Source organism: Camelus dromedarius, chromosome 22 (assembly GCF_036321535.1).
Source record: "Camelus dromedarius isolate mCamDro1 chromosome 22, mCamDro1.pat, whole genome shotgun sequence".
NCBI classification, from domain to species: domain Eukaryota; kingdom Metazoa; phylum Chordata; class Mammalia; order Artiodactyla; family Camelidae; genus Camelus; species Camelus dromedarius.
Genome location: NC_087457.1, coordinates 25,248,105 through 25,266,083, shown reverse-complemented (window position 1 = coordinate 25,266,083; position 17,979 = coordinate 25,248,105). Strand labels below are relative to the sequence as shown.

General features: G+C 42.2%; 1 protein-coding gene across 1 annotated transcript; it reads left to right on the top strand.

Moving 5' to 3' along the window:
* The first annotated feature begins 334 nt into the window (after positions 1–334).
* LOC105102385 (cytochrome P450 4V2) lies at positions 335–17,817 on the top strand. Its single transcript, XM_031440261.2, has 11 exons — positions 335–911; positions 3,479–3,591; positions 5,008–5,093; positions 5,848–6,038; positions 6,429–6,498; positions 7,827–7,953; positions 10,139–10,324; positions 12,955–13,057; positions 13,924–14,058; positions 14,152–14,331; positions 15,506–17,817. Exons 1-11 carry the CDS (start codon positions 698–700, stop codon positions 15,676–15,678), a joined length of 1,578 nt encoding a protein of 525 aa, XP_031296121.2. The 5' UTR covers positions 335–697; the 3' UTR covers positions 15,679–17,817.
* Positions 17,818–17,979: the final 162 nt, after the last annotated feature.

Sequence of the window (17,979 nt, the reverse complement as noted above, 5' to 3'; positions counted from 1 at the left end):
GCCAGTCCCAGCAGAGTGGACCACAGCCCCACGTGCAAGGAAGCGAGGTTAGATACCCAGCGGGGGAAAAAAATGAGCTCCAAAGACTGAGTTTCTAACCAAATGCTTCTTTATTTCAATTTTAAAACATCCTGCTCAACCCAGCCCGAACGGTCCCGCTCCCAGCAGCGGGGACGTAGAACTCAAAGGTAAGCGAACTCTGGCCCCAGGGCGCCTCTCCATCACTAAGCTGCATTCAATTCACCTTCATTATCCTTCCACTCCGCCCACCTACGTGCCTTTATTTACATCAGCACAGCCTAAGGAGCGATGAGGTCGTTTTCCGGACTTTCGTTTCCGCTTGAAGCAGGGGTCGGTGCTCACTGCGTAGGCTGTGGCCGTGCTGGGTGACAACCCCCGCGGTGCTCTGTCGCGGAGCCTCGGAGGCTCCAACCCTGTGCAGAGGGCCGGGGCGGTCCTCGCTTCAGGGAGGCCAGGCCTGTGCCCACCCCCGGCCGCAGGGGGAAGTGAGCGGGCCTGGCGCCACCTCCTCCGGCTCCCCCAGCGCCCGGCGCCCTGCCGCCCGCCGCTCGCGTCGGCCCCGGCCTGGAGCTCCTCCCAGGGCCGGAGCACTTGAACTCCCGGGGCCGGACGGCGCCGGCCGCGCGCGCACCCCGCCCCGCAGCCTCAGCCCGCGCGCAACGCGGCGGCCGGCGCGATGCTGGCGCTGTGGATGCTGGGCTTCGGGCAGAAGCTGCTGCTCTGGGGCGGCTTGTGCGCCGTCTCCCTGGCGGGCGTCACCCTCACCCTGAACCTCCTGCAGATGGTGACGAGCTACGCGTGGAAGTGGCAGCAGCTGCGTGCCCTCCCGACTTTGGAGGGCGCCTACCCCTTGCTGGGACACGCGCTGATGGTAAAGCCGGACGCAAGAGGTAAGGGACGGCGCCCAGGCCGGCCGTGTCCCCCCCCGCCCCCCCCCGAGGGCTGGGGGCCTCCGGGCCGCGCCGCCCCGCCGGCCCCCTCGCAGCGCGGACACCGGTACTTGAGGTGCGGCCGCAGGGAGAGCGGAGAATCTGTCACCCGCTAGACGAGGGAGTCTCAGTTCCACCCCGCTCCGCTGTGACCCCGGACAAAATTGCTAGTGCCCCTTCTTCCAAACGAACTTTTTCTGTATGTGCAGCATAGATTGCAGTAATTCTAAATTTTTGTTCTGCTTTTTCGCTTCTTCTTTTCCCACCTCCTAGCGGCTCCGGTCTCAAAACACCGCTGCCTCTGCGTCTGTCTTGGCTGTTAAAGTCTTGAGGGCAGAAACTTTAAGCGGGGCTTAAAAGGGTCTCTCTCTTTCCAACAAGGGGCTTGTGATTCCCTTGAGGCCTTTCCCCAAGCCTTCACAAGACTTGACCACAACTTTGATTCCTTTCATATTTTAGCTCTTTTAAGGAGGTTACATGATAACAAAACTCATGGCCAGGCCTTCTTGCAAACTCACACAGCAAGTTTCAGAAACTCTTATTTATGAGTGAATTTTTAAAACTGAAATCATCTTTTTGAAGAGATAGTTTTATACTATCTTTGTTGATGGAAAGAGAATCATTTTAAGTTAGAAAGCTCTCAAAAGTATCTGGTATTTGCAGCCCCCCCATTGGGGAGGGTGAATTTGATGAGAGCGGGTTATTTTCCTGGGTGTATACATGAAGATGGCCAGAGCTGAAAGGATTTGCCCAACAGGACATATTTTAAAATGAGCCCAGGACCAGACCCCAGTGCACCCTCAGATTCATTGTTTACTAGTAGTTTTACAGGCTAAACATTGAACTCCGAAGCTTGAGGGATTCATTCTTTTCCACTTCTGTTTCACCAAAGAAAAATAATACTGTCATTTTAACCTCACAAGAATACAATGAAGCTTCATGGGAGAGTGTTTACCAAAATATTGAATGTATTTTGGGGCAGAAGAAATCCAAGTAAATTTTTTTCACCAGCCAAACATCAATGTGACTAACGTCACAAGTGATTCAACAACACATTGGATATATGAAAACCGCATTTGCAAAAAAATCATCTTGGCTAATACTAAAAGCAGAGACAACCTCCCCTTCTGCCCTAAGGCTTTAGAGTATTAAAGATAATTATGTAGAAATATAGACTCTCCCATGCCCCCCCAAACTACTTCCAGCATCTTCATTCTCATTTCTGGACCTGTAATAGGACTGACTACAAAATGTCCCTGCCTAATCCCTGTATTGTCCTCAAGGCTGCTCAGTAATTCTTTTTAGTTCATTGACTCTGATATTCACCATGACAGCTCTTCTACAATTTTTTTGGTCACATTTCTAAACCCAGTCCCACCACAGGGACTGTTAAGTTGCAAACACTTTTTTTCAGCATTAGAGAAAAGACAGTCACAAGCCAATTATTTATGTATCTGTGTGTATGTGCTCGTCCCCTACAAACAAAATATTTTTTAAAATCTTCCCCCAGCTTACTTCTTGCTCTTCAGCTTCAAAAAAATAAAACTCCCATATTCTTTTCAAAGGTTTAGATCTGCAGAAAAGTTGCAAAATAGTACAGAGTTCGTTTATGCCCTCTACCCAGCTTTCGCTCATGGTGATATCTTACATAATTAGTATGATTATCGAAAGTAGAAAACTGACATTTGTGTAATATGATGAACAAAACTACAGCCCTTGTTTGAGTTTCACAACTTTTCCCGGCAATATCCTTGTCCTGTTTCAGGACCCAGTCCAAGATCTCGGGTAGTGCTTTGATGTTGAGTTCCCCTTTGTTAGTCTTTTCTAATCTGTGATCATTTCTGAGATTTTTTCATGTCTGGAATGGCCTGGACACTTCTGTTGAGTACTGGTCAGGTGTTTTGTAGGCTGTTTCTCAGCTTAGGCTTGTCTGCAGTTTTCTCATGATTAGAAGTATCAGAGAAGACTCCCCAGGGAAATCACATTTAAGACAATACTTGAAGAAAAGGTAGGTGTTTTAGACAAAAAGCAGTAAGGATGGAGTTTCCCATAAAGAGGAGAGAGCCTTTCCAGGCCCTGAGACCTTTGAGAAGTCGAAGGATTTGTGGGACAGGAGCGTTTCTCAAGAGTGGAAGGGAAGCGTCCACCAGGGCTGGAGAGGGAGGGCAGGTTTTTCTTCTCACAGAAGGGCAGCATCAAACCTGGCCTGGAGAAAGGTGGGAGCCCAGGGTTCTTGGGAAATTCACGTGGTGAGGCTCATTGTGAACGTGTCTGACGTCTGGCATTTCACAGCTAGCCAGTTTGTTTCACAGGTATTAGAAATGTTATCCTGTTCATAATTCAATTAAATTATCCTCATCATTAAATCATTTAATAGGGGCCATGTGGTTTAGTTTTAAGATATGAGAGCCCTGGGAGATATTAAGTGACTTGCCTAAAGTTAAAAAAAAAAAAAAAAAAGATACAATAAGGAACTTATTCCAAAATTCTTATCTCAATTGATTTTAAGATTAAATGTTTTCTCCCAGATTTTTTTCAGCAAATAATTGAGTGCACTGAAGAATACCGAAACCTGCCACTCCTGACGCTCTGGCTTGGGCCTGTACCTCTGGTGGCCATTTATAATGCAGAGAATGTGGAGGTGTGTAAGTGGCCAAGGTGATCAATATTCCACTGTGTATCAGAAGGCGTGAGAAGCTCATTAGAACAGACATAGTAGCTGTGTCTTTGTATCTAATTGAATTCAGTACATTGAGCATTCCATTAAATATTTTAGACTCTGTAGCTGTCAGCGAATGCTTTTCAGATGCAGTCTGAATCCTCAAGAGAAGAGCATCTCTAGGTGTCTGTACACATTTATCACATCCCAATATATTTGTTTTCCCTTTTTTTTTTTTAAGTCTGAAGAAGGATATTGACTAATAGAACCATGAATAGATTGTTCTACAAGGTGGGCACATGCTTTCTGCCAGGCACTGTTTTAAGATTCTAAAAATATAAGATTAATAAAATATGACTATTTCCCTCTAGTTTTTCAGCCTCATACTATATCCATTATACATTTTTTTTATTCCAAATTAATTTTCCTAAAAGAGAATGCTAATCTGATAATGAGAGGGCAGATATCGTTCATCGGTGCTATTGAAGTTACTCCTCAAAAAAGACTGTATACCCTTTACTTATTATTAAGACACTGGAGAGATTATTTTGTGGTTTGAGGAGAACAGGATTTGGATCAGGGAGTAAAAATGGGATAAACAGAGCTTCCCTTCATGGAACAAAATTAGACAGAAGTTCCTAGGGATCCGCGCTAGGGTATGTCTGTCTATTATTGTGGTGAAAATGTTGGCGTTTCTCTTATATCAACTCTAGCATCCTGGTTCAGAGCAGATAATGAGAGGATCAGGCCTAGGATTTCAGCCACTGCTGACTTGTAGAAGCAGATTTGGTGGATGTGAGTAGAGATCTGTCCAGAGTCGGGGACTCAAGTAAGAAGCTTGGGCAGCGTTTTGGGCTTAATCCTAAATGTTCATTCTTTCGACTTCACCCTGACTCCACATGACCTGATCGTACCCATGGCTTCCAACGTTACTCACATGTTGGAGACACTCAAATGTGTACCTCTAGCTCAAGTATTTATCCTGAGCTTCACAGCTGCTTTCGGACTGTGGCAACTTGACTGTCTCCAAGGCAACATACTTGAAAATGAACTTGTGATTTCCATCTCCCTAGGTGTGCTCACCCTCCAGTTTCACCTGCCTTTCCCCCGCTCCCCTCAATAAATGAAGCTACTTGGTTCCCAGTTCATAGCAAGTACCAGGGAATCATCATGGGCAGTTTCTTTTCTTTCAACTCCATTTAGTCCTCAAGACTGAATGAAAGTTTTATGTTGAGAACTCTAACTGAATTTCTTTGAAGCACAAGAAGGAAAATGAATCAAAGAGAAATAACGGTTATGAAATGTTGCTTTAAAAAGTAGTTGTGTTCTAGCCGGGGATTCTTATAATTGAGGTCATTTTGATGTCTGTATCTCTAACTATTGTTTTCTCTTTCTAAGGTAATTTTAACTAGTTCAAAGCACATCGACAAATCCTCTATGTACAAATTCCTAGAACCGTGGCTTGGCCTAGGACTTCTTACAAGGTATGTCAGTGGAAATTTGTAAAGCTGTCTTGTGGGAACTGTTACTTCCATGGGTAACTTGTTATTTCAGGAATTGACACAAGGTAGTAATGTGCTATCAGGAAGTGTGGGAGAAGCTGGAAGGAAAAGTCCAGCTAACAATGGGCCTTTGACAGACAGGAGTCCAGGGTGATGGTACTCTCCAGTCACTGCGTTCAATAATGGTAATGCCCAGTCTTCCAAGAAGAATGAGGAGGTAGTGAGGTATGAATGGAGTAAAGCAAAGGCGACTTTGGAGCAGGGAAATTGTGAAAATCCAATGACAAAAGCAGTCGGCCCCAGAGAAATATATCGAGCACAGTAACTTCAGTCCTCGAGCTGCATCCAGAAATGGGTCTCCATCCGTGACTCTTGTGGGCACTTTGGAGAATTGAAAGACCAGAGAGATTAAATCATGGAGCAGGTGGATCTCTGAGGACTAAGGCACTGATAGAGCGGAGAAAAAAATTCTAATTTTTAGAACCTCAGAACTGAGAAATTGAGAAAAATTCTGAAATGTTTCCATTTTTAATGAGTACCCTCTTATACATGTCATATAGAACAGTATCCAAAGTATCCACATTCTATGCCTATTCATGAGACTTTGTCATTCTGACCAAAGCATTTGAGAATCTGTAAATTAGGCTATTTCTGGAGAATTTGGTGACTTGACTATTTATATTTTATTTGTTTCAGATGTTGCTTTTTTATTTGTAACCATGTATTGTATTTCTAGTACTGGAAACAAGTGGCGCTCTAGGAGAAAGATGTTAACACCTACTTTCCATTTTGCAATTCTGGAAGATTTCTTAGATGTCATGAATGAACAAGCAAATATTTTGGTTAATAAACTTGAAAAACACGTTAACCAAGAAGCATTTAACTGCTTTTTTTACATCACTCTTTGTGCCTTAGATATAATCTGTGGTAAGTCTCATTGATTTGTTTTTAAAGTTAGGCGGTAAAGATAAAATGGCTCAAATCGGAGATAACAGTTCGCGGGGGAAGGCGAATGAGGGGACCAGGAAGGACGCTGGGGTCTTCTGGGTGGTCCTGCTGCTAAATTAGCCACTTGGACTCCAGAGCCATTCACAGGACTTTGAACCGAGCAGTCACAGAGCCAACGTGCCTGGAAGGTCAGAGGGAAGGAAGGGCGGGAACTGGGATAAGAGAAGAGGGCAAAGAGCGATTCTAAAGTATATCGGACAGAATGGGACATGGCTTTTTTCAGGTGCCTTTTTTCAAGGGTCTGCCATGGGGAAATGTACACAAGAGATGCGCATGAACTGAATGGTTGCTTCTCACTGTGTTTTACAGAAACAGCCATGGGGAAGAATATTGGTGCTCAAAGTAACGGTGATTCCGAGTATGTTCGAGCAGTTTATAGGTAAATAAAGTCCTCTTGATTGTTTCTAAAATTATTATTGATTAGAGCTTTAAAAAAATTATTGCTAATAATTTCTGTCTGTAGTGTATCTTTTTCATCATTTCAAAGTGAAACATTATACTAAAAATTAACCTCATCATTTTAAGCATGTATTCCGACAGCAGAGGAATCGTTGTGTAAGTTATGGCCTATCCAGATTATGCAGTGATTTTAAATGACTATTTTATAATTATCAAGAGATTACATTATGATGTTCAGTGATAAAAGAAAGATATACAAACAATTTTTTTGGTAGTTTGATTACCACTGGGTATAAGAAATTATTCACAGAAAAAAGCTAGAAGACACTACACTAAAATGTTAGCTGTGGGCACTGTTGTTTTGTAAGTGTTGTTCTCTTTCTGATTGTGTTTTGTTTTTGTTGTGACTCATTCTCCTTTCCTGTATTTCTGTTCTGAGTAGGTAGTATTTTTTAATTGAAATAATCAACTCTACTTTTAAAATTGCTTGTGACTATTCAGCTATTAAGAGGCAGGGCCAGGATTTGACTTGATGTATCCCATCTTTAAGTCCACTGCTCATCTCACATCATTTTAATAAATATTGAGCATCTATTAGTCACTGCACAACATACTGACTAGTTGTGTAGGAGCACACAGAACAGACGGAATAGCAGGGGAGACAGGTGTTACAGCAGATGAATATAAACTTACAGATTAGAATAATTGCTTGGAAAGAAAAGATCAAATTGATATGAGAGGAAAACGGGGATACGTTTAACAGACTGAGTGGCCAGGAAAGGTGTCTTCTGGAGACTTGGCCTCAGAGCTGGTGGTGAAGATGGAGATGGTGTCGAGGTCTTTCTGCTTTGCACTGGAAATGATGAGGGCGGCGCTCGGGAGAGCAGTGTGGCCGATGGACTTCTCCGTGGAAGAGGGCAACCTGTTGTTTCCTGGCACTCCAGACGAGTGATCAAGCAAATGAGTGGACATTAAAAAGAGGCAGGTTTCGTGCCAACCTGTGGTACAAAGCCACAGGCAGCCCGGGAAGGTCAAGAACTCTCCCTGGAGAAACAGAAGCAGAGATCAGCTGGCCATCTACTAAGGATGTGTTATAAAGGATTCTTCATTCCTAAAATTCCATTAAATTTTTAAGCTTCACTGGATATGTAACAACCCATGTAATCGTGGTTGAGCATAAAGCTTGGCGCTTTTAGCAGCCCTTCAGACTAATCACCCTCATTCCTGCGTATCACCCGGCATCAAATAGGTGCTCAAGAAATACACATTTTCGATGTATCAGCTGATGTAATTTTATCCGGTTTATAGGATGAGTGACTCGATACATCAGAGAATGAAGACACCCTGGCTCTGGCTTGACTTTTTGTTCTGTATGTTTAAAGAAGGGCGGGAGCAAAAAAGGAGCCTAAAGATCCTACATAATTTTACCAACAGTGTAAGTCCTTGTTTTTTTGTTGTTTTTTTAAAATTGTGGTAAAATATATGCAACATAAAATTTACCATTCTAGCCATTTTAAATGTACAATTCAGTGCCGTTAAGTGCACTCACCTTGTTGTGCAGCCATCCCCACCTCCATTTCCAGGTCTCTTCTAAGTCCATGATTGTTATGTTTTGTTAACATAACCTGTGAAGGACCCTGGAGTCTGCATCACATAAAATAAAAGTTGAATTGGGGGGAGGGTATAGCTCAAATGGTGGAGAGCACACATCAAGCCCTGGGTTCAATCCCCAGTACTTCTGCCAAAAAAAACCCCAAAAAAAACTCTAATGATAAATAGACAATGACCTTCCCCCCAAAAAATTTTTTTAAAAAATACATAAAAGTTGAAGAATAATGGGAAAAAGTAGCCAGCATGAGTACATTTTGATGATATATTCACCAAATATTAATTAAACACTTGTTAGGTGCCAAGCACTGTACCAAGCGTTAGAAACATCGTAATAAGTAAGACCTCTAGTAGAGGAGCTTGTCTATTTAAAAAAATTACAAAATGTGATATGAACTATAAACATTTGTTAACAAACAGGGTGCTAGTAAAAGAAAGAAGAGACAAAGAGCTGTGTTACAAGAGCCTTCTTGAAAATGTTTGGATTAGGCAGTCATTTTCAAAGGCAAAGGGCATTTATAGCTGTATCTCAACTTGGAAAAGATTAAAATTAACTAGATACTACGAGTTTTACTCCCAATTCAAAAATAACAAGGAGATGGTGATATCATTTTAGACACAGGATGTCAGTCGTGTGTTAAAAATGTGTTTTTAACAAAGCAATATTTAATTTAAAATATACATTAAATTATGATTTAAGTGCACTGATAGAAGTGCCAGGTTAAATATATTCTCCCTTTGCTGTAGACTTTGGTTTAAAATATAATGGAAGTGCTTCCTGACGGCGAGGTACAGCCGATCACCAACAGATCCTGGGGCACCAAGTCAGGAGATGTCAGGTGAATGAGACGTTGGGTTGAGTTGGCCACGGGGGAGGAGAGAGTAATCTCCATGGCTGGGCAGTAGGAGAATGACCGACAGTTTGTATTTTATAACTATAATCACATTTTTCCTCAAATTACATGCATTGACATCAATATCAATAATGAATGAATTACAACTTGGATGGACAATATTATTCCTTTAATAAATATTGAAAATTGCACACTGAGTGCCAGGCACCTGGGGTTCCACCAAGAATGAAAGGAGATATGTTTTTCTGTCCTCAAAGCACTCAGGGTCTATTCATTCAAACCACTCACTAGCAGGTTTGGTCAACTGCCTGATAGGAGAAGAAAGCTGAAATGTATAACCAAATTAAGTTTATGGGCTTTAATTCTTTTATTCATTCAAGAAAGATTGAACGAACATTCTTCAAATGCCAGGCAGTGTTCTAGAGGTTGGAATTAAGTCAACGAGCAAAGACAAATCTGCTGCCACATGGATGACATGTTGGAGTTGTGTACTAGATTATAGAGCAAATATAATGCGGTATCAGGTGGTGAGTGAAATGGAAAAAAATAAAGTAGGGTTAGGAAGACGGTAAATGCCAGGGACCAGGTAGCAGTGATCAGGGAAGGTCTTTCTGACAGTCTGAAAAAGTGCCAAGACCTTAAAGGCGGGAGGGAGCCAGCCATGCTGGCATCTGAAGAAGGAATTCCAGGCAAAAGGAACGGCCACGCACGTAGTGTGAACTGACTGATCAACCCGCTGTTTCTTTTCTCCAGCACAACCTGTAATTAGAGTGATCTATAATTAGTCTATTGCATAATGACTGCGTTCTCTCCACCACCTAAACTTTTTCTCATTAGCTCATTCCAATCTCTAGGGCACCATTTAGTGGACTACACACCCTGTTGCCGAGTTGGAGATGGCAAAAATAACACTTGCGTGTTCTGAATTTGTCTGACATGAAATTTGTTTCCAAAAGGCTTATCCAAAAATGCCCTGAAGTGTTAACAGGAAGCTTTACTATATTTTCATGAGAGCCTCAGTTATTGTTGAGTTAGACAGAAGAGGAAAAGTTTAGGGGAAAAAATCAGTTAAAGAAGCTAGTATATTTTCAGAGGAAAATGCATTATGAGGCTACAACAAATTCCAAACAAAAGCATGGGATTGTTTAAATCACACAGGTCATCACCGAACGGGCCAACGAAATGAAGAGAGATGAAGAGGGTAAATGGGATGACAAGGACTTTCCGACGCGCAAAAATAAATGCAGGGCTTTTCTTGACTTGCTTTTAAATGTGACGGACGATGAAGGAAACAAGCTAAGTCATGAAGAAATTCGAGAAGAAGTTGACACCTTTATGTTTGAGGTATTTTCTATTGTCATGTTATTTTCTGGGTATTTTTAAACCAATTCCCTTTTTTTTTTTTTTTTAATCTTTATCATATAACTGAGGAAGAGTCATTATAATTAGAAATGAGAAAATATCAGAGCTTGGTTAAGCACCAGATCAACTTCCTTCTTCAGAAAAAGCTTTTGACTCATGATGGGGACAGCAGCACACACAACGTTTTCTCAAGAAAACCTGAAACCCGTCAGACTTTTCCAAACAGAACAACAGCCAGAAATTGCTCTCAGTTCCCTATAGTGCTTCATGCTTTTTAAAAAGTCTCTGAAACCCACAAGTCTGTCCCCGGACTGTCTCCTTCCCGAAGGTCTAGCAAAGGAGCGCTTGGCTCCTGCTGGGAGCTGCCCTAACTGAAGACCACAGTAAGGCGCTCTCATAGAGAGTTTAACTAGTTTGTGATTCTAAAGGGATTTCTGGTCTTCAAATCACGGGAAAAAAGGGTACAGTTTTTACAAAAACTAACTCTAGCATTAAATGTTACAAAGAGAGAATCTCTCAGTGTGTGGATTGCCAAATAAAGATGAAGAAGTGGTTTTCAAAAGCACCACCTGGTAATCTGGAAGTGGAGGAAAGCAGTGGGTGGTGTCAGCTGCTCTGCCTGCAGCCATGTGGGTTCGGTGCCCGGGGCACAGCGGAGGAAGGCCAGCTGGGTCAGGGGTCCCTAGACCGAGTTCTCATTCTGGCTCCATGCTCACTAGCTGTATGAGATGGTGCCAGCCATCCTGGATCTTTGTCACACTTCCCCTGCGTCTAAAATAGAGAGATGGACTACATCAGTGGTTTTTAACATCTTTTTTTAAGCAGAGCATTTTATTGAAAAGAAGTTTTATGCAGAAAATGGACATCTACATTAGCTAAAAAAATGGAGAGGTGTTAAGCATGTAGGCTCTGGGGCCAAATCCCAGCTCTAACCTGTCCTAGAGGTGGGACCTCGGGCACCTCCTCCAGGCTTTCTGGGCTCCGGTGTCCTCACTGTTACAGCATGGGCCTCACAGAATAGTTATGACGATTAGATTAATGACTTCTTAAAGTGCACTGAGACTCGTGCCTGGCACACGGGAAGCGTGACACTGGCTATTAGTATTCGATGTTGAAGTGGAGAGCCTGTCTCACGTCTCCAGCCTGCACGCACATGCACACATCCCCATGTGCACACACACTCAAATCCACGCATACACACACGTGCACGTGCACACACATCCTTCTCCCAGAAGGATGAAACCTCTCACCTTCACGAAAACAGCCAGACTAATGATCTCTTTCTTCCAGCTCCAGCATTCCTTGAAATTCTACTTTTCCTTTTCCGCGTCAAATAGGAGGCCATACCACGTGTGACTGTCATCTCGTGACCCCCTCCTCGAGGCAGAGGCAGGCTGTCCCCGCCATGCCTTTCATGCCCAGGTGCCAGACCCTCCATATGAAGGTTGCTGCCCGGCCCTGTCCCTGCACTGTGCGTCTGCAAACTTTGTACTTTATGCTTTGCTTCATCCTGTGTTCTTCGGCTATCAGACCAATTGAAACAGGAAGTTCAGCAGACTTCTCTGACACATTTGGATCAGGCGTCCGCTTATAAATTCAAGGGAAGTTATTAAAAACTATTTAGCAAGAGCACTTCCTTCTGTGACTCTGGTAAACAACTGAGTGAAATGGGCCAGATTTTTGGAGTTCAGAGTAGTTTCGGTAAATACACAGCAAGCATGAGAAGAGGCAACGGCACACCCATATCAGAGACTCATCAAATATATACATTTTTAAAAATTGCAGAATAAGCCTCAAACCATCTTAGGAGCTGTTTTATGAAACAAGTGCTTTGGAGATTTCTAGCCAAAGAAAAATGAAAACCATCGCTTGTGTCACACAGGGAAAATGGAAAAGTGAGGTCTTCCATAGAGGAGATAATTTGTTTTCTCTCTAGTTCCCCTAAAAGCCTTATTCATAGAGCTATAATAGTATTTTTGATTTTCTAAGTATATTTTTTTTCTGAAGAACTCATGTAAATGTAAAAACTGTTTTTGGTCTGTTAACATTGAAAATGTGAATAGCTGTATCAAGGAGTTCATGGAGTTTCTCTGATGAAGAATGGAGTTAGTTTCTGCAGAGTACTTAGTATTTTGCCTAAAAGCTCAGGAAGTGTTGCATGAGGTTTATTTATCAACTTCTTGAGGATGTTACTCAGAACACACGCACACTGCCTGGTGTCCAGCATCGACAGGTAAAGCCTACCTTACAGATGCTGGAAGTAGATCTGGAAAGTTGGCCCATGAAAGTCCGACATTTTTTCCCTTAAAAAGAGTCTAGAGCACCCAGTCCCCTTGGAATGCCCCCTTATGAGCACAGCCCAGCCACTTCTCACTACGTACGCATCTCTGTACAGTGTTGAAACGTCTCTTTAAGCACGAACCTCCCCTTTGAAGGGACTGTTTTATTTGCTTGTTGGTTTCTCACCAAGGTGCAATCCTGTACCCAGTTAATTTGTTATGTTTGGAGCCACAGTGCAGCTGTCAAATCCAGAGACAGTTCAAAATAGTTCTCTCTCCTAATCCTCTCAGTGCAACTCTGCTGGTAAGTCATTTTTTCCTTAACATTTGTAGGGCCACGACACAACCGCAGCTGCAGTAAACTGGTCCTTATATCTACTGGGTTCTTATCCAGAAGTCCAGAAAAAAGTGGACAATGAACTGGAGGAAATATTTGGTATGTTTGGCCCCCTCACTAGTTACACTGTGGGTATCACGTCCACCAGAGCAAATGCTGTTCTTGCTCATTAAGAATGTGCAGTAGGCCCTGTTCCACATAAGCCGGAAGGCTCCCACATGGGATCCCCTCCCGTACCGGTCTTCTTAGCGAGGCCTTACCCATCACTTACAGAGTACAGGTATCTGCTCATTGCCTGGCATGTGACTGCCCTGGGGTGGATGCTCGGGAGGCCCAGATAAATGTGACTGTCTGAGGTCCCGCTGCGTAACAGAGGAAGCAGACATATGTACGTAAAGCATCGAGTCATGGCTGTGTGCTTGAGTGATGTGAAGAAGGTGCTGTTTGGGAGCAGAGAGGAGCAGGTGACATTAGTTCGAGAGGTCCAGGAAAACTGCTTCATACAGCGTTGCATATGGCCACAGATGAGTGAAAAGGTGTGTAAAGCTGATGGGATGTGAATTTCTATTACACAACCAGTAATACGCAGGTGAACAGTCCTAGACGCTGTCAGTAGTGATGTCATCCGAGTCCCAGCACCCGGAAGGAACCCTGTCCCATTAATCAGCCACTCCACTCCCCTTTTCCCCACACCCCTGGCAACCGCAACTTTGCTGTCTGTCTCTAAGGATTTACTACCTGTTCGGAGTACTTCCTACAAATGGGATCTCACCAATTGTGACCTCTGGTGTCTCGTTTCTTTTACCAAACATGTCTCATTTTATTTTGATTATGGGTAATAGGAATCCTCCTTTAGCCATAGGTTTTTAACATTCAGTGTTTTGATGAGTGTATTCGCTGACGTCCCATCCTCCAAGCTCAGATAATTCTCTGATTGCTTATCCCATGCATTTACTTAAAACCAGGGAAGTCTGATCGTCCTGCTACCTTGGAAGACCTGAAGAAACTTAAATACTTGGAATGTGTTATTAAGGAGAGCCTTCGCCTTTTCCCTCCTGTTCCCTTCTTTGCCCGTAATCTGAATGAAGACTGTGACGTTGGTAAGAATTCTGTTGTTTGAATAGTAGGGACAGCAGATTATTTTAATGTCTGTCTTGCCCCATCCTCATGGCTTATTTTCTACTTCCTGACAGGGGGTTACAAAATTGTGAAAGGCTCTCAAGTAATCATCGTGCCCTACGCACTGCACAGAGATCCAAGATACTTCCCTGATCCTGAGGAATTCGTGCCAGAACGGTTCTTGCCCGAGAACTCGAAAGGACGCCATTCATACGCATACGTGCCCTTCTCTGCTGGACCCCGCAACTGTATAGGTTTGTATCCATCAGAACAGGTGTGACCTTTCAGGCTCACAAAAATTTCTTGAGATGTGGTGTCCCACATGCAACAATCTTTTAAAAAACCGGCTCCCTTTTCCCTCCACTTTACTATACGTGATTATTTTAAAATACGGCTGTCATAAAGTGTGTTCGTTTGCGAGAGCAGCTATAATAAAGTACCACACTGAGACCACAGGAACTTAAATTCTCCCAATTCTGGAGGCTCAGGGTCCAAGATCAAGGTGTGAGCTGGACTGCTTTCTTTGGAAACCTCTCCTTAGCTTGTCAATGGTCTTCTCCCTGTGCCTCCATGTGGTCTCTCCTGTGTGTGTGTCTCTGTCCTAAACTCTTCTTTTCATAGGGACACCAGTCAGATTGGGTTAGGACCCACCCATAAGACCTTATTTTCATTTAATTACCTGTTGAAAGGTCCGATCTCCAAATACAGTCATACTGTGAGGTACTGAAGTTTAGCACTTCAGTGGATGAATTTGAGGGAGACACAATTTAGCCCATAACACAAAGCCTCATCAGCGTCAAGGCAGAGTTTGAAAATGTTGTAGCTTTTGGATTGAAACAGAATATATGTCATATGGTAGACAACTTATTTATAACGGTTACATTGAGCCTCATTTCTGTGTGTGTTACTTTTCAGAATTGCATTTTGCAAAACCAAACCACAAAATGCTTACCACAGGGCCAGCTGAAGTGCTTAAACAAAATGAAGGCACATCACCATGCGTTATAAACACTCTTGGCTTTAGAATCTCTAGCATTTTATCATTTATGCAAATGCAGGTATTTGTAAAATCAGGCCAGGTTTAAATGGATGAACCCGAAGCTGATTTAGTGACTCTATAGTAAATTAAAGACCCAAATAAGAAAGCAATCTGGAGTAGCGATTCTCATGCTTGAATAGCCCAGGATCCACCTGGGATTTTGCAAAACTACAAATACCTGGCCCACCCCAGCTACTCAGACGCACTGGATGGGAGCAGGTCAGGGCACTCATGATTCTTCATTTTTAACAAGCATCTGAAGTGATTTTGATTCTCTCGGGGATCATTGTGAAAACATAAAACTGCTTGCTTCCTCTAATAGAACTTGTGGTTTCTCACATTTGAGATATATCCATCATTAAAATGTTGGTGTTTACATTAATTTGAAGGTCAAAAGTTTGCCATCATGGAAGAAAAGACCATTCTTTCTTGCATTCTGAGGCATTTTTGGGTAGAATCCAACCAAAAGAGAGAAGAACTTGGTCTGGCAGGAGAGCTGATTCTTCGTCCAAGTAATGGAATCTGGGTCAAGTTGAAGAGGAGGAACACAGATGAATCCTAACTGTGTAATTGCATTGAACTGTGCTCTTATCATAAAAAGGGTCTTTCTTTGAAGGAAACTTTCCATTTACAATTTGTAGGTCGTGAATTCAATACTCTCAATCCCTTGACCTAATTTTTTCTTGTTCCTACTTACCTTGGGGTCAAGTCTACCAAAGCGAGTTTTATACTCTCTTCACCACCAGAGCTCTTACCCCTGGTCTTGATCCCATAACTAGAGTCTACTGATGACTGTACCCAAATACTTGCATAACAAACTTCCCAACAGAGGCATCCACAGGCCAAGTCAGTTTCAACCAACAGACCCAAAGGGTATAATCTAATTGAAGTTCCAGAATACTTTTAAGGTATTCTTGTTGACTTGGGAATACACATATGCATGTGTATATATACATTTAACTTGAAAAGGGTGAATAGTTTAGCGTTTAGACTTAAGGAGCTTAATTTTAAAATATTATATCAGTGGCATCAGTTATGAGAAGAATAATTGTTATGGTACCTTTCAGATTTTATCACCTACAGTAGATCATTGGACTATGTACTTACATACTTACAGACTTCTTTCATTCCTCAGAGCATCACAATTACCTTTCTATATCATTTGTTATTGGGAGAGGTTCCTGTTGGTAATCTCCAGCCCCTCACTGTGTCTCAGGGAGTTGATGAACGGCTTTTGGAGCTGGAAGGAGCTTAGAGCATCGGGCTCTATCTGTGAGTTCTGCATCCTCAGATTCAAGCAACTGCTGATTGAAAATAGTAAAAAAAAAAAAAAAAAAATCCAGAAAGCTCCAAAAAGCAAAACTATTTACATAGCATTACATTGTATTTACAACTATTTACATAGCAGTTACACTGCATTACGTATTGTAAGTAATCTAGAGGTGATTTAAGGTCTGTGGTTGGATGTGCCTATCCATATGCAAACACTTCGCCATTTTATGTAAGGGACTTGAGCATCCATGGATTTTTGGATCCATGGAGGGTCCTAGATCCAATCCCTTGCGGATACCAAGGGATGACTGTACTACTGCACTCCCTTTTATTAGAAGGAAGGGAATGAAATGAAAGGAAAGGCAAATTTCTGCCGAAAGCCATGCCACTAGTGGGTGACAGGGCTGGAAACAGAGGTCTTTACTCTAAGTCTCTCCACTCCCAATATGATGACATGTCTACAACACGCTCTTGCTTAATGGAACTCAGGTCTACAACTAGATGTGTCATTAAAACACAGACCTTCTGCCTCTGATTTTGGAATAATTCTTCTAGAATTCTTCCATCGTTAAAGGAAAAGAGAAGCCATCCATCTATTTTAAGTAACCCAGGAATATCTCCCTTAGTTTGGCGTTAGACTTCCAGTAAATTCAGTCCTCCAGGATATACCTGTGAAACTAATAATTAACACCCATTCCCTGAATTTTAATGCTACAGACGATAACTCTACTCTCTCAGTCAGTACCTCTAAAAAACTACTTTTAATAAATAATTTTAATAAAATTGTTTCTTTAATTTTTCCAAGGTGATAGCTGATATAAACAACAAATTAAGAGGATAGAATAAGTATTCTTCAATGGATATCAAAGAAAGGGGTTATGAAACCAAAGCCATTTGGGAAGCACTGCAGGCTGGGGCAATGAGGACAGGGGCAGCATCTCTACCCACTTTAATATCCCAGAAAGCCCAGTGTAGACAAGCCAGTCCCTAAGCTGATGAGAGACCAAGGAAATATACAATGGGAAAAGGCTCCCATCCCATTGGGAACTGTGTTATCTAGGAAGTGGACATATGTAGAAAATCTTGTTCCCAGATGACTTTGGATAATTAGACTTTTATTTGTGGAAATCAGTCTTGTTTCTCAATTTTTTGCACTTACATTTAAACCTTGGTTTTGTTTTTTTTTTCTAAAGTGACTCTACATTAGATGTGAAATTAAATGTAAAGTAAAACATTGCTAAATGTTACCTTTCGGCCTAAAAATCTTCATTTAGCCCCAGAATAATCTGTTATTCATATTTTAATTGGAAATTCTCTGAAACACTGTCAGAGTTGGAATTGAGAAATTATGTCATCATTTGCAGAATGGAAATGCAGGTGCAGATTTTTTTTAAATAAAAGGATGATCAAATATGTGTTCCTATCACCATTACCTTGTCTTACTCCTTCTTGAAAGAGGTATCTCCAGAAAAATAAATCACATTTCAAACGTGGGTGCTACGAATTGATGTCAGTCTGAAACATGGATAACTTTAAAAGATAAGTTAGTGGGTGACTGACTCACAATGTAATAAAAGAAGCAGCACTTCTG

What these genes read in the sequence shown, in the direction of transcription:
- LOC105102385 (XM_031440261.2), top strand. Translation starts at nt 698, where the DNA reads ATGCTGGCGCTGTGGATGCTGGGCTTCGGGCAGAAGCTGCTGCTCTGG. An exon ending in TGAACTGGAGGAAATATTTG is followed by an intron (nt 13,058 to 13,923) that starts GTATGTTTGGCC and finishes ACTTAAAACCAG; the next exon opens with GGAAGTCTGATCGTCCTGCT. An exon ending in GAATGAAGACTGTGACGTTG is followed by an intron (nt 14,059 to 14,151) that starts GTAAGAATTCTG and finishes ACTTCCTGACAG; the next exon opens with GGGGTTACAAAATTGTGAAA.